This window comes from Penicillium soppii, assembly GCF_028829465.1.
Source record: "Penicillium soppii strain IBT 18220 chromosome Unknown utg000005l, whole genome shotgun sequence".
NCBI lineage: Eukaryota > Fungi > Ascomycota > Eurotiomycetes > Eurotiales > Aspergillaceae > Penicillium > Penicillium soppii.
This window is the reverse complement of record NW_026643235.1, coordinates 4,149,648-4,164,795: the sequence shown is the minus strand read 5'-3', so window position 1 is coordinate 4,164,795 and position 15,148 is coordinate 4,149,648. Positions and strand designations below refer to the sequence as shown.

General features: G+C 46.9%; 6 protein-coding genes across 6 annotated transcripts; 3 read left to right on the top strand and 3 right to left on the bottom strand.

Annotated features, from left to right (window-relative positions):
- Positions 1-833: 833 nt before the first annotated feature.
- N7529_007051 (Gfo/Idh/MocA family protein) lies at positions 834-2,138 on the bottom strand (the record flags this gene model as incomplete). Its single annotated transcript, XM_057242578.1, has 1 exon — positions 834-2,138. The coding sequence occupies one exon, from the start codon at positions 2,136-2,138 to the stop codon at positions 834-836; it is 1,305 nt and encodes a 434-aa protein (XP_057097937.1).
- Positions 2,139-3,460: 1,322 nt separating this feature from the next.
- Positions 3,461-4,294, bottom strand: N7529_007050 (DUF202 domain-containing protein; the record flags this gene model as incomplete). The annotated part of the gene is made up of 1 exon (XM_057242577.1): positions 3,461-4,294. The coding sequence occupies one exon, from the start codon at positions 4,292-4,294 to the stop codon at positions 3,461-3,463; it is 834 nt and encodes a 277-aa protein (XP_057097936.1).
- Positions 4,295-5,677: 1,383 nt separating this feature from the next.
- N7529_007049 (purine-cytosine permease family protein) lies at positions 5,678-7,219 on the top strand (the record flags this gene model as incomplete). The annotated part of the gene is made up of 1 exon (XM_057242576.1): positions 5,678-7,219. The coding sequence occupies one exon, from the start codon at positions 5,678-5,680 to the stop codon at positions 7,217-7,219; it is 1,542 nt and encodes a 513-aa protein (XP_057097935.1).
- A 2,304-nt stretch (positions 7,220-9,523) lies between these two features.
- N7529_007048 (class I SAM-dependent methyltransferase) lies at positions 9,524-10,467 on the top strand (the record flags this gene model as incomplete). Its single annotated transcript, XM_057242575.1, has 3 exons — positions 9,524-9,568; positions 9,619-9,908; positions 9,966-10,467. 3 exons carry the CDS (start codon positions 9,524-9,526, stop codon positions 10,465-10,467), a joined length of 837 nt encoding a protein of 278 aa, XP_057097934.1.
- Positions 10,468-10,501: 34 nt separating this feature from the next.
- On the bottom strand, positions 10,502-12,163 carry pfa4 (putative palmitoyltransferase with autoacylation activity Pfa4; the record flags this gene model as incomplete). The annotated part of the gene is given in 6 exon segments (XM_057242574.1): positions 10,502-10,914; positions 10,965-11,043; positions 11,093-11,392; positions 11,444-11,615; positions 11,666-12,077; positions 12,088-12,163. 6 exon segments carry the CDS (start codon positions 12,161-12,163, stop codon positions 10,502-10,504), a joined length of 1,452 nt encoding a protein of 483 aa, XP_057097933.1.
- Positions 12,164-12,294: 131 nt separating this feature from the next.
- N7529_007046 (putative DNA mismatch repair protein) lies at positions 12,295-15,085 on the top strand (the record flags this gene model as incomplete). The annotated part of the gene is made up of 2 exons (XM_057242573.1): positions 12,295-13,144; positions 13,194-15,085. The coding sequence occupies 2 exons, from the start codon at positions 12,295-12,297 to the stop codon at positions 15,083-15,085; spliced, it is 2,742 nt and encodes a 913-aa protein (XP_057097932.1).
- Between the last annotated feature and the right edge of the window lie 63 nt (positions 15,086-15,148).

Here is a 15,148-nt window from a genome sequence, read left to right as displayed (position 1 = left end):
CTTAGGCCGCCAATGGCCTTACCAGCTTATCAGAGCCCACCCGCGTTTATTAGTCTGAGGTTTGAACTTCGTAGATTGCCGCCGCCATCCGTTGTGAGCCAACTTGGTACCCACGCCGTTGATCAGGCGCAGGTAACGACGTCAGAGTCGCCGGGCTTCGCGGAAAACAGCGAGGCGTCGCTCCTCGCATTCTTCGGCTCGTTCGGCTCGTTCTCGAAGTACAATTAAACTGTCTAGATCGTCGTTGCTCGGGATATGTACAGCGCGATTATTGTCGTCCATGGTTCCTACCAGTATTAATTTCGTGAGTATTGTTTCAAAAGCGGCCCGTACCACTCGGACTTGAATTCACTCACAGTTGGTAAATAACTTGGAATCAATTTGAGAAGAAGTAATGTTTCTTCTATGAAGTGTTAGGCATAATCATTAGTATTTCATGGCTTGCATCTTATAGAGAATTACCTACTTGGCTGTATCCTGTGAGATTCTGAGAATGAAGACGAGGCAGAGTGAGAAGCAAAAAGTCAATTGAAAGGAAATGAAGTGAAGACAAAGTCATGGTTTCCTAACCAGGGAGCAAGATGAAACAAGTCCAGTACCCATGCACAAGGTTGCCAGGCTTATTACCCTTGCTATCAAATATATATACTTTGACAGTTATGTAATTACAAATTGAGAATAATAGCAAGGGGGATTATCTATTTTATAATGAAGCCTATATAGTATACAAAGATAATGCACTGTGACAATAAGGCTTTATATATAGTCGTTGAATAAATTATTATATAAAATACTCTTTCCACTTATAACAAAACCAGGCAATCTAAACTTGACTATGGAAGGCTCAAGATATCGCTGACAGTAACCACTTGACCAGTACGAATAGAGCGATTTGCAGCGACACCAGTCAGGATGGAAGCAGCTCCATCGATATGACTAGCAGCTCGCATGTGCTCATCCGGTTCCACCTCTCCAAACAGATCGCGAAGCATCACATTGTCACCACCTCCATGTCCTCCTGCTGCTTGCACGACCTCGATCTTTTGCGGCTCCTGGAACAGAGGTCGGAGCATGAGTGTGATATTCTCAGCTGCGCCTTCCAGGGATTGCTCCCCGCCAGAATTGACATAGCTGCTTTCCACAATTTCGGCTTCCAATCTTCCACCGGTTCCATTGAAGCTGACGCGAAAGCCTTCCCACGGGGCGTACGCAGTGAGTGAATAGGTCAAAACAGTATCATCGTCGTATCGGACGAGCACATTCATCGTATCCTCAATGCTGATTCCATCACCAAAAACGCTCTGGTCACGGTAGTATCCGTCTTCATGCTCGGCGTCAAGGTAAAGAGACCTTAGTTGTGTATTCTGGTCTAAGTGAAGAGCAAAGAGATCATCTTTGGCAGCTTCACTACCATGGGCCCTGGAGTAGAAGTTGGTGACACCGCGCTCCTCGGCGTTCTTTTTGCCGTAGAACTTGAGATCTCCCTGCGCATACACAGTCTTTGGTCTAGATTGAAGCCAGAAGTTGATCAAATCAAAGTGGTGGGTTGATTTATGAACCAGGAGACCGCCGCTATTGCGCGCATCACGATGCCAGCGTCGGAAGTAGTCTGCTCCATGGGAAGTGTTGAGCATCCATTCAAAATGGATACTTGTAACGGTGCCGATTGCACCAGATCGGATAAGCTCAAAGATCTTCGTGTTGTGTGGCGCGTATCGGTAGTTGAAGGTAACTCTGACTCTTTGGTTGGTACGTTCCACAGCCGAGAATATTTCCTTACACTGTGGAACATCGATGGTCATTGGCTTTTCGGTAATGACATCGCAGCCAAGTTCCAAGGCGCGCACGATGTAGGTATGGTGCGTGCGGTCAATCGTGGTGACTATAACTTCATCTGGCTTGGTTTCTTTGATCATAGCGTCAAAGTCCTTGGCGAGATAAGTAGGGATCTGACCACTGGTAAGAGTTTCGATCTTGGACTTCGCATAATTCAGCCGAGTTTGGTTTGTATCACAGATGGCGACTAAGGTGCTAGTTTCGCCGAAGTCTTTGGCAATGCTGGTGTAGAAGAGACCGGCTCTTCCGCCGGTGCCAACTAGGGCGTAACGCTTCTTTGTGGGAACTACCAGATCACCCATATTGGCAAAGATGATCGATATCTTCAGATTTTGAGATAGTTTTGGAGAGTCAAAATGAATTTCACGTCAGAAGAATGGAGCGAATGAAAACTGACGCAGGTTGTTGACCTGTGAGCAACGTATTGAAGAACAAGTGAAGTGGCTCGTGCTATACAGATCTATAAATACTATTGGGCACAAAAGTTCACCCATCCAATTCCTGGACTAAGCCGGTCAAAACACCTGGGCACCCCCAAAAGTTCTGAAAAACTGCACCCAACTCGCGATAGTGTGTAATTGGTTCAAAAATGATTTTCCGTTGATCTAATTGTAGCTATATTCTGCTCACGGGATCTGTACCCCGCCTCACGGATCTGCGTCGGATATGCACTGGGATACGTATAGGTCAAAGGATTGCCGTATTTTACTTTGAACTGGTTTTGCTAGACCATCTGGGACTTCCGTGCCAAGGGCTCCATCTCCGCTCAACAGCCGCGTAAGGTTTCTCCAATTGGCGGGGCCCAATCATTAAGCATAAGAGAATTCGACCCATCTCGTATTTGAACAATTGTCCAATACCAGCATTGGTGTTCAACAAAGCGCAATTAGGTGAGATTAGCGTTTCTTGACTTTTGACATTGGGTTCTGGGGGCTCGTCGGTGAAATACTGGCGTATGATTGGATTCTTATAGCCTAAATGACTTTACCTTCATTTAGCCGGAGGTAGTCCCGAATTGATATCCTCTTTATGTTCAATAAAATCACATCAATTGAGTGATGGAATAAAGCTGACGCATCAAACCCGAAAAATCTGTTAAAAACAACAATCAGAGCACCGTTCGCTTCTGCCACCCGCCTATATAAACTTAAATGGAGTTGTCGCCATAGTCAGGCCATGAAATCGAGCAACTTAGCAGGATGGCTCATGCTTTTAAGCAACTCGGAAATCACCGAATAAAATCTACAGCTCGCTATGATTTCGGTGTACGAATCTTGAAGTGTATTGAGAAACAAGAGTCTCTACTTTCGTGGGTCCAGGAATCTTGGCAAATAGCTTCGAATGGTTCAATGGCAACAGATCGCAGCATTGGCAAGGCGGCGACGAAGGCCAACTCAGCTCTACGGACCCATCGTTCTTTTTTTGACAATTTTATGTGGATGCAGCCCACTTTGCACGGTGTGGGCAGTATACTTACTCGTCAAAGGCTAGCATTTAAACAGGCTTTTGATATCGAGCATTGCATTCATTTTCCCATTACTATCATTATTTAGCGTTTAGCCATAAGGCAGAGGTTGCCAAGGCATGTATTATACAAACGTCTCATAATATTTCACATGGACATTCATCCGCGCAATATCAGTTTGATCAAATTCGACGGATCTGTACCGATCTCGACGGTAATCGCAATAGATATAATCAAAGTTGTGAGAATAATCTGAACCAAATTAGCAACGCTCTCAAATCTACCAGTTACATCCCACAAAGAACTCACACAGCCCAGAAGGATCCCGACAGAGTTTAGTTCCCATCCCCCAGCATGGATCTTACCCCGGGCAATTGCATTCTGTTGTCTCCAAAATCGATAGGCACCAACCAAAGCCACGAGAATAGCCACACTATGACAAGTTACCGAGAGCGGGATACCGACCTGCTGGAATCCAAGCTTATCCGCCAAAGCCTCCGCCGCCTGTAGACGGAACAACTGCGCTATAAGGACTCCTTGCTGTGTGATAACAAGGGAGGTACGTATATAAGCCAGAAAGGTTCTCTCTAAAGCTATAAAACAATTAACATGGGCTAGAATAATAGGAATTGGCGGTGAACACCCACCAAAATAATCACGATTACTCTTATGCGGAACCGTCAAAGTAACATGGTGCGTCCAAAATCGTGTGAGTTTGCCCCAAGCGCCCTTCCGCGCCTGGCGGCGATGTCGGGCATCTGCATGCGCCGCGAGAGCGCGCGATGTGGTACGACGCGTTACGACGCGATATTCATCGCCAGACGAGTTTGACGGCGTAGAATTGTTGAGCTCGTTATCTTCATGCGTTTGAATCTCCTGGAGCTCGAGCGCTTCGCGGGGATCCACGTCGGTCGGGTAGTGCCGCGATCGGACTTCCTGTAACACGGTGCCGGAGGGTCTCTCTGGATCTGAAGAATGGGCGGTGGCTGCCATTTTCTCGCGATATCTTTAACTTGAGCAGAACAGCATTGTTCTCGTCGGTTTCGCTGGAATCGGCTTATCTGAGGTGGTCAAAGCAGATTTGTTGGCTGGCAGTTTCTCCGCGGATCGACACTTTTCTCCCCCCAACCGCAAGTTGACTTGGTCATGGTCTGGATTTCGACTATATCACCACAACAAAAGTTGAACAGGACGGATGGTGCATATAAACGATATGACATAAATTATACAGCTAAAATAGAGTTGTGTGTGTTCTAGAAACAATGTTGCCCAATCAGAGTGCGTAAAGCTTTTAGTCCAAATGGTGTTATATGCCCCTCTGATGACAGTATAACGTGCTTTTTACTTTGATGTCTTCATTCTACCGAAGATCTACTGACAAGGATATACTACCGCAACATTAATTGTCGGTAAATTGACTTGTGCACAGGGCCTTATGGCATTGATTGCAGCGATGTTTACAGCCACTTTTATGTTTTTATAGAATCATGTAGATACGATGAATACTACATGATTTGAGCACTCTCATAGGAGGAATCAGATATCAGTCAGATCCAATTATGAACTAGGTCTACCATAGCTGAGGTATTCTAGATCATATAATGAACGGGTTGAGCCATATGACTATTAGGAAGTGCCTAATGAACTACTATCAATATTTGCCACACTCCACCTGTCACAACTATATCAAGTTAAACATCAGCTTGATCACCTAGCCCTGAACTGGTTCCTCATGCCAAGGTGCCGTTCGGTATCACACGCGCCCTATCACGTGGCTTCACCCGTCAGATAGAGCGGGTGAGATTAGCTTAGCCGAGCCAAGGCTCCAAGGCTCTGGGCAAGGCTTGTTTTGTTATCTGTTCTGAGATTTCACGTTCCACGTTGGAGACGAAAATCAATTCCGCAACTCATCAATGGCCACAGATATCTAGTCGATGGGAACTGAAGGGACTTTCAACTAACAGTAATGGTCGAGAATCGTAGGAAAGCTCTAAAAGATAATACCCGTGCTCTAGTTGCTAGATAGAACTAATAAGACAAATAGTATGTGTACATTACCTCGTGGAATCTCACGCCCATTTTTCTATTATATTCGTCGATAAGCGGAGTCCGTAGATAGCCCGGTGGCCACCCAATAATTAAGGGGCCCGTGTGGCGTATGTGGGTAGGAAATATCAGCCGACAGGAAGCCAATAGTTATACTAACCAATTACATAGGACCAATTCAACAAGTCCGATAACTATTAAATTGGGAAACAGCGCCGAGGTGGAGCTGGGAAGCGTCCCCCCATACAAGCCTTATCTTTTCCCCACACTCACATTCTTAAAAAGTATGCCTGCCCCTTCTTTTCCAATCGCTGCTTCCCACCAGGAATCATGGCCTTTGATCCGGAGAAAGGCCTTGCAACAGGCCACCCAACTGAAAAACACAGTTCACCTGAGGTGATTTCAGTTGATGATGCTGCTCCTCACGAGACCGGTATACTCGCTAGGATTCGCGCCCTGGAAGCTAGGCTGGATAAAAAACTCGGTATAGAGTCTGATGCCATCGAGCGCAAGCGTGCTGAGGATAAAAGAGAGGTCCATTGGGTGGAGGAGATATCAATGGCGGCTCTGTGGGCGAGTGGCACGATGAACACCTCCTGCTTTGCGACTGGCTTCCTCGGCTGGGAATTCGGCCTGACTATGAAACAATCGATCCTCATTACCATCTTTGTTTCAATCTTGGCTGCATCGCTGAGTGGGTTTTGCGCGACCTTTGGCGCTGTTACTGGTTTGCGTCAAATCAGTGTTAGTCGGTACAGCTTTGGTTGGTGGCCTAACAAGCTGGTCGCCTTGCTGAACGGTATTCAACAAATGGGTTGGGCTGCTGTAGCATGCATCACTGGAGGTCTTGCGTTGACGGCGGTCTCCGATGGTCACGTCTCTTTGATTCTTGGAATTGTTATTTTGGCTGTCGTGGCCCTGTTAATCTCTTGCGTCGGGTTAAATGCAATTTTGATTTACGAGAGATGGGCCTGGATGGTCTTTCTAGTTATTTTCCTGATCATCTACGGCGAGACTGGTGAATATGCAGACAATGCGGCTCCGGCTACCGTGACTGGCTCCTCTTTCTCCGGTGCCGTTCTCAGTCTAATCGCCGTTGTTTACGGTTCCAGTGCCTCGTGGTGCACAATGGCTAGTGACTACTATGTCCACTATCCTGCCAACACGAGTCGTCTGAAGGTTTTCCTCATGACAACCTTTGGTATTTCGATTCCCACCTCGATCGGCATGGTGGCTGGCTGCATGGTTGCGTCTGCTTTAAACACTAAGCCCGACTGGTCCGCCGCATACGAGAAAGGAATTGGTTATCTCATTCAAGAGATGCTTCATCCTCGCGGGTTCGCAAAGTTCCTACTTACTCTCCTCGTCTTGTCCGGTATCAACGTCAACGTCATCAGCATTTATAGTTCCGCCATCTCCTTCCAGCAACTTGCCCGACCCTTAGCTCGCATTCCTCGGTCTCTTTGGACATTGTTCTGTTTCGCCTGCATCCTCGCCCTGTCAATTGGTGGTCGGCAAAAGCTGAACGAATACCTTCAAGATTTTTTGAGTCTGCTGGGATACTGGTGCACAAGTTATGCCGTTATTCTGTTCCAGGAACACTATATCTTCCGCAAGGGCAACTTTGAAAACTATGATCTCGAAGGATGGAACGACCCGGCGAGGCTTCCGTTGGGAATTGGCGCGAGTGTGGCCTTTTCGCTCGGAGTTGTGGCGTGGTGCCTGGGTATGGATGAGACTTGGTTCATTGGTCCCCTTGCTGCGGTGATTGGAGATTACGGGGGTGACGTTGCCAACGAGTTTACGTTCGTTGTGACGGCTTTGGCTTATTTACCGGCAAGATACTTGGAGCTTCAGTACTTCGGTCGATAAATTGCGTGTACAGAACTCTAAGAAGTTGGTGTGGGCTTTTTATTTCAGTCCATCAAGATGGAATTAATTTTTTTAAATTAAACTGCTCGGAAATTTATGTTTGCACGTGAGACATGGGCATCTGCAGTCGTTGCTTCAGGGTCAGTCTAGAAGCACTCCATCGTCAGCAAGGATGCACATCTAATTCTGGCAGCGATCTACGTGCTCTATCTTTATTCTTTTCAAAGACACTAGTGACCGAAGATACAGACGGATCTATACTTTCTTAGATTATTCAGTAAAGGAATGGAATAGTCATTGCCTAGAAGCTCGTTAAGTCATGCGGGAGCAGGCTATATGATATTAGTGGCTTCATTACAACATGGAATTGGCTCTTGGGTCTGTTAAGGGCTTGAAGTGTGGTAAGTGAAAGACCAACTTCAAACTCAAATACCTCTGACCTATCATAATCACTTTTCGTGTAACCATCCTTACTGTTTTACTTGAAACCAGTTGCCAGATATGCCCTTCGAAGATACTCCAACAACGCGATGCACCGCCATGAGGACGTCACCCTGCTTTTGCCATCTTTTTTTCTGACGACCGGTATTCGCCTGTAATCCCAAGCTCGCAACTACATAGCGATCAAATGTTCTCCCAATATGTTATGCTAGACGCCATATTTTCCATCCACGTCTTTACTACAAAGGGGAAAGATCTATTGGTCACACTTCTTGTTTTTGATATCACGCACACGCTAGCCCTTAAGCATGCTTTTCAGTGACGTCTCCAAGACTTACCCACTGATGTCGCTTACTGACAAAAACTTCAGTGGTAGGAGGAGAGACAATTTGGAACAAGCTTGCCTTCAAAAAAACCTTTCCTGGAGCTTTAGGGGTCTTGGTATACACAGGACTGCGGTCAAATATCAGCTTTTGTTATCAAATGGTCCTCGTCGTTTCATACCTCCCACAATTCGAGCAAAAATGGCGCTGTTCTCAGATCCACTGATCAGCATTTGTTTGGAACATAAGTCAAGTGAGTTGAGGATCATAGCCAAATATATACCTTGACAAGATTTACAGTTAGTGACTTCCTATCGGCAGATATCTTCAGTGTCGAATTAGGATCATCAACAGTCATTTCATTCTCGTCGATGAAGTAGTTAAGTGAGAAAGCTTAAGAAAGCGTTAGCAAGAGTCGTGGTATTCAATAGGTTCCAAGGCAAAAAACGAACCACCGCCACCCGCCCGCTTGCAACAATCGCTGCATTAATGATTAGCAACTATACCGGCCTTGTCAATAACTGTGAATCCCATACCAATGGCAAACAATTGTGTTCGGGGGCTGCTGCGGAAGGGTGATGCGAACACTTTCGCAATTGCAATGACCCTGATATGACATGTTAAAATTTGATCTGGTATATGCAAAAGATGCAGCAACCTTGTGAGAATCGACGTTATATCTTCTAGCAAAGGAAAGGTTTTATCCAGTGATAATGACGGAAATCAAAATGATTAATTCCGCCCTTGCCGTTCGCCCCACAGCTACGTGACGTCAACTCCTGATGGTCGATATCATATTATTTCGAACTACAGCATAGATCGAATGTCCACTTTTGCGATAGAATATACCTGGGAATACCATGCTGCTTATAGTGCCTGGACATGCAATACTTTGAAAACGAAAATTCGAGCCAGTCACAAGCACAGAATGATTGTAACAACAACGCAACATCAAAGTTTATTCACTCTGCAATCATGGTCGTTGTGTTGAGATGACATGATAAGAAAAAATGGACATGCAAAGCTTTGGTTGACGTCGGTGAACAGCAAATTACATCCCAAATTTTGAATCAATCTGCGCAATCGTACTATATCTAGTAAGAACATATGTTGAGCCTTTCGCCGACTGTATGGCCCCGCATTACCACCTTGACCACCAATACCCATGGAATTATTGGCTAAATGAAATTCATTTTGGCTTCTAGATCTTTTTTTATGGAGAGAAATGACTCTTCGTCATGCGAAGTCGCAGAAAGAAAGCTCTCAACTATGTATACAACAGGCGTCCGATAGGTCCGGTCCGATATCGGCCCCCTCATTTCTCCTGCAGCCTTGCCGCTCTACAGTTATAGACAAAATATATAAGAGAGCTCAAAGAACCAGTTTGTGATTCAAATTCACCAAGAGTTTCATACCTCGAGCAATAATTTAGTTAAAAAGCAGCTCTAGAAATCGACCGCTTTTGTCCCGCAATTTGAGAGATCATCTTCGCCAAGCAACCTCTTCTCCGCTTCCCATACATCCATCTGTCAAATCCAATATGACGGCCAACGCCCAGGCACAAAATGACAACTGGTCCGAAGAGGTATGTAGGCGGCTGTGGCAAAACGCCTCTACAGTGACTGACTAAATCAGGCATACGCTGCTTCTGCATCCTTCGTATACTCCGCGAAAATCGTCGGAAAGCTCCTGAACTCTCTCGACCCCAAGCCAACAGACAAAGTTCTCGATGTGGGCTGCGGCGATGGGAAATTCACGGCAAACTTTCTTCCTGCCATTGGCTCCGTGCTAGGAATCGACTCATCGGCATCAATGATTGAATCGGCCAACAAAGACTACGCAAGTCCCAAAGCCAACTTCCGCGTTGTCGACTGTCGGTATCTGGAGAAAGAGACCTCGATTGTGGATGGCTCATGGGATAAAGTGTATGTAATTCTTTATGATACATTGTTCCTATGAACCGCCTGCTGACGACCTTACAGCATCTCCAACGCAGCACTCCACTGGATCCTGCGCGATGAAACCACACGTATGTCGACACTGCGTGCAATTCACGGATGCCTGAAGCTGGGGGGCACATATGTGTTTGAGATGGGTGGACATGGTAACGTCGCAGAGGTCAAGACCGCCCTTCTGTATGCACTGGTTCAGCAAGGCATCTCTATCGAAAAGGCTAGAGATACTAGTCCTTGGTTTTTCCCATCTGACACTTGGATGAGGAGCGCGTTGGAAGAAGTCGGGTTCAATGTTGAAAATGTTGAACTTGAGTACCGACCAACCAAACTGACCACCGATGCTGAGGGCGGGCTGAAGGGTTGGATTAGACTTATGGGCGCCCAGTTCCTGGAGGCTCTCCCCGAGGACAATCGGGATGCGGTTGTCAAGGAGATTTGTGATGTGCTTCAGACTGTGGTGACTCGTGGCGAGGATGGAAGCCAGTGGCTGGGATATGTGCGGCTGAGGGGCATTGCGAAAAAGATCTAGAGGCTTCGATGCTATGTTCATATTGTGCGTATAATCAGTTCAAGGATTGTTCCTGCTTGCGCCGTTGAATCAAGACTGCAAGAGGAATGTCTTCCTCGTCGTAGAATTCTGCTTCTTCATCCACCCCGAAATCACGGAGGCGTTCACCCTCAGCATTTCGCCAGGACTCCTCGCCCTCATCTGAGTCGCTATGAGAGCCGGCACCAGACTCATCGCTTTCACTATCGGGATAATGGTCTACTTTGTGTCGATCATGGAATGGCTTGCGACGTTGTAACCCCGGGCTCTGTTGAAACCGCTTCATGTCTTCTTGTTTGCGGCGATTGAAGGCATCAATCTCATCTTGTATAGTTGCATATTGAGGCATGCGGAAGTCACTGGGTGGCTTTGCACTCGCTGGCATCGGAATCCTATCTGGATCCGGAGGCGGCCATGAAACACCAGGGTCTAGATAAATGATCAGCAATGAAGCCGGTCCTTGTGACATATCAGCTCACCCTCAAAATCGTTTGTCTCGAATTCCCAGCCACTGCGACGATCAGGACTTGCAGCAAATGGCCAGAACCAGCTTATTACCTAGAGATGCATTAGTTTGGATGTAAAAGATATGTATATCCCCACTCACATTCCAACTCCCGCCCATGCCTTGCCTGATATTGGCCCAAATTCCAATATCGTAAGGGTACTCTTGCTTCTTTATATACACTCGGATACCGCCGGGGCCCTCAAGATACCCGCCGAGCACACGAGCGCGTCTAACGAGAGTAGCATGTCTTTCGATTTCCCAAGTTTCAATAGTGGTCGTGTTTGATCCTAGTGCCCAAAGGCTTCTGAGCAGGAGAACACCTAGTGCAAAAGTAGTAAGAGTGTTCACCACCATGAGTATAAACAGGTGGATGAGCTGTCCCAGTGTGGGCCCCATGTACTATCTATTTTTAGCAACTCGAAATGCTAGGCGGCGTGCCGATTCACTTACGCTGGGCAAATGGCTATTTTTCCATACAAATGATGCTCGCTCCCAGATTAGGGTCTCGAGATACGACATTCCAACAGTTGCATAGAATAGAAAGCGCATGAAATGCGGGATGGTAAAATGAGAGACGCAGTTGGAGGTCCAGGGGCAATGATGATCCATCTTTGGAATGCATCTGCGTCAAGGTCAGCACGTGAGTCCCCAACGAGATTTATCTTGTCTCACCTCTTGCAAGTTTTGCAGTGATGAGCCCGTGGAGGTTTGTAGGCTTCACATCTACGGCACCATCGCTGGCGGCCAGTGACTTCGTCACTGTCCTGCTCTTTGGGCTTTGGTCGATGCTCGGTCTTCGGAAGTCGACCTGGATCTACGAAACATGTTCGATAATAACATATCCAGATGCATGCAGCGAATATGTTAATTTTCCATGTCTCCTCTGTTGTGAGAGGCACAGATTCGAAATGCAGAAAGAAGTACTGCGACGAGTAAGCGAGAAAAGCGATCAACACACTCACAGCGGGGATTGCCAGCTGAGATATTGAGAAGCCCTTGCTGAACATTTCAATGTCTTCAGCCGCGTTGATGGGCGATGCTGTTGCATTGAGAGGAGTCAAGTTGGACGTGTTGTTTGTCGTGGCTGTGCTGACTAATGGAAACGCGGACCCATGGACCTCGGGAAGCTTTCCAGGTTTCGTGCGTGGAATTAGTCGAATCCAGGTTCATTCTACATCAACATTTACATCCCGTCTTCATTAGAAGAGATTGAATCTTCTGTATTATCTGATTGGCCGATCTTTAGATTGAGAGTGTGCCTTGGGTGTTTGTGTGATGAACCTCTGATATTCATGTGCATGATGCCGATTGAGGCCCTTCCTCAGACCACAATTCGGGCGATCGGCTCTACATCTGTTATCTCAGACGCCTATTCTGTGGTCAAGGAGCTTATTGACAATGCACTGGACGCGTCAGCCTCATCATTGCAAATAGAAATATCCCAAAATACGGTGGATGTCATACAGCTGAAGGACAACGGCTATGGAATCTCTTTAGAGGACCAAAAGCTTGTTTGCAAGCGAGCCTTTACGAGCAAGATACAGACTCTAGATGACCTCAAAAAAGTTGGTGGGTCATCATTAGGCTTTCGGGGGGAAGCCCTGGCTAGTGTTGCAGAAATGTGCGGAGTCATCAGCGTCACCACGCGAGTTAAATCCGAGGTTGTTGGGCAATGTATGAAATATGGAAGGGGTGGAGAAGTCACAGGGCAAGCAAACAAAATAACTTTGATCTCGTGGCTTTTTCTGACTTTTACAAACAGAGCACAGCGGATCTCCCACCCAGTGGGAACAACTGTCCGGGTCACAGATTTTCTCAAACACATCCCTGTTCGCAAGCAGTCTACATTGAAGAGCGCTGCAAAAACCCTGGCGAGGATAAAAAGGCTTCTCCAATCATATGCCATATCACAGCCATCAAAGAGGCTATCGCTCAAAGTCCTTAAAGCAACTAATGAGAACAACAATTGGTCCTATGCACCAAGCGCAGATCCATCGTTCTCGGATGCGGCTCTCAAAGTAGTCGGCAGGGAAATATCTTCTTCTTGCGTCTTGAGACGGCTTTCTTCCGAAGGTGCGAGCGGGAAAGAAAATGAATCATTGGACCGGGAACAATATGAAGCAGTCGCCTTTCTTCCCAATACACAATTCGGTGAGATTGTTTTTCAGAATTTCTTTTCCATAACGACTAATAAAACTAGAGACTTCCAAGATCAACAATGCAGGCCAGTATATTAGCGTGGATGGCCGTCCCTTGTCTACCAGCAGAGGGATTGCACATGAGATTGCTAAAATTTTCAAGCAATATGTTCGTGTGGCCGCTTCCAAATCCGAGACAAGCAAATCAATCAGCGATCCATTCATGTGTTTGCACATTCTTTGCCCTCGGGGAACTTACGATGTGAATGTTGAGCCGGCAAAGGATGATGTCTTGTTTGAGGACCGAGATTTGGTTCTAAATTTGATAAATGGGTTGTTTCGCGAATACTACGGAGAATTGGATGGTGCAGCGAAGAGCCTTCCTAAACAAATCAAAGAAACTGCTTCCAGCTGCGACCAAGTCTCTGCCGGATTCGAGCTGCTGATGGCGAGGAAACCAGCTACACAACTCCCTCGTGATCCTGCAACCCCTTTCAGGGATGATATACGAAATAAATCAATTTCACAGAGATCGCTTCATTCCGAGAATGACATCTTGCCTGTGGAGATCTCCAGCAGTGAAGCGCTTGAAAATTCCGGTCAAGCAGATACCACAAAAACAAAGCGCTCTAGCTTCGTCAACCCATGGTCTATCTCCAGAATTAATGCCTCGTTTCAAACGCCGAGAAGCGAGAAAATTTTGCTCAATAATTCAAGTCCCGTTGGTCTATCAAGTGGCAGCCTGCAAGGGTCTATGGGAAAAGAGACCGAACCAAGAAGTCTCCAGCATTCGCCCAACACCACAAACCTGCCAAGCCCTCCCACTTCTAGATTAACGTTCGGATCACCGGTGAGACACCGTCGGCAACAAGTAAAAGGATCGCTTGATTCCTCCCCGGAAAGCAGGCGCATGTCAAGTGGCCGGCGCGCTGAGAGGGAGCGTGCTCGAGAGCGATATGGGAATGGAGCTCTTGACACCGGGTTCCAGAAAACCACGCAAACCTCACTGCAGCAAACTCCCGTTGAGCATATTCCAAGCCAAGACCCGAGTGAAGACTTGTCTGAATTGTCACTTTCTTCGCTCGCCCAAGAACGGTTTGGCTCGCCCGCTATCGCGTCACATGAGGGCGGACATGATGATGAACGGAGCAGTGCTTGCTCTGAGGCTCATTCCATGGGAGGTTCTCCACTCGAACCTGCTCAGCTTGATACCTTCCTTTCAAATAACCAAGATGCAGAGGCTCCCGTGTCGATGGATAGTGGCCGAGGATTCCCGGTCCTTGAGAGATGGGCCGCCCAGCTTCACGGGGACAACAACCACGAGGAACCAACTGATTTAGAAAGAGCACTAGATTTCGAAAAGAGAAAGAAAGAAGCCATTCAAAACAAGCGCTTGCAACTGAAAAACAGAGAAAGACCGTTAAGCTCGCATCCTACACAAATATCGAATCCTACTCACAGCAGTCGATATCTCGCCGCGAAAGCCGCGTTGACATCATCGCAATCCTTGGTAGGAGAGCCTGTTTCTGCAATCAAGATATCTTCTCATGATTCACGGGCGTATCTCATGCGCCAGCAGGAGGTTTCCTCGGTTGACGAAACCTCGGCGAATGATGCCAAGGGCCGAAGGCCACTCACCAACCGACTACCGTTTGAACGGATACCCGATGGCTCAAACCTGCATGATGTAGGCACAACGTGCCAAGTTGACTTGTCTCCCGAGTCTGAAATTTTCAGAACGCACACATGGGAGGATTTATACATCCAAACTGGTGATGAGGCTACTGCGTTTTCGTCATCCGACATGGAGGAGTGTATGCCCCTCTGGAATGAACGGTTGGCAATTATCTTGAAACAGCAATACCAATCTAAGGATACCTCGCTGTCACCAAGCTCTAAAATCGATCTTTCATCCATTATATCTCAACACTTAAGGGACTTTGATGAAAAATGAGACCAACAGCCCAGACATGTTGCAATGAGAATCTTCCATGTTTTGGGCCTTGTTCTCGATCTC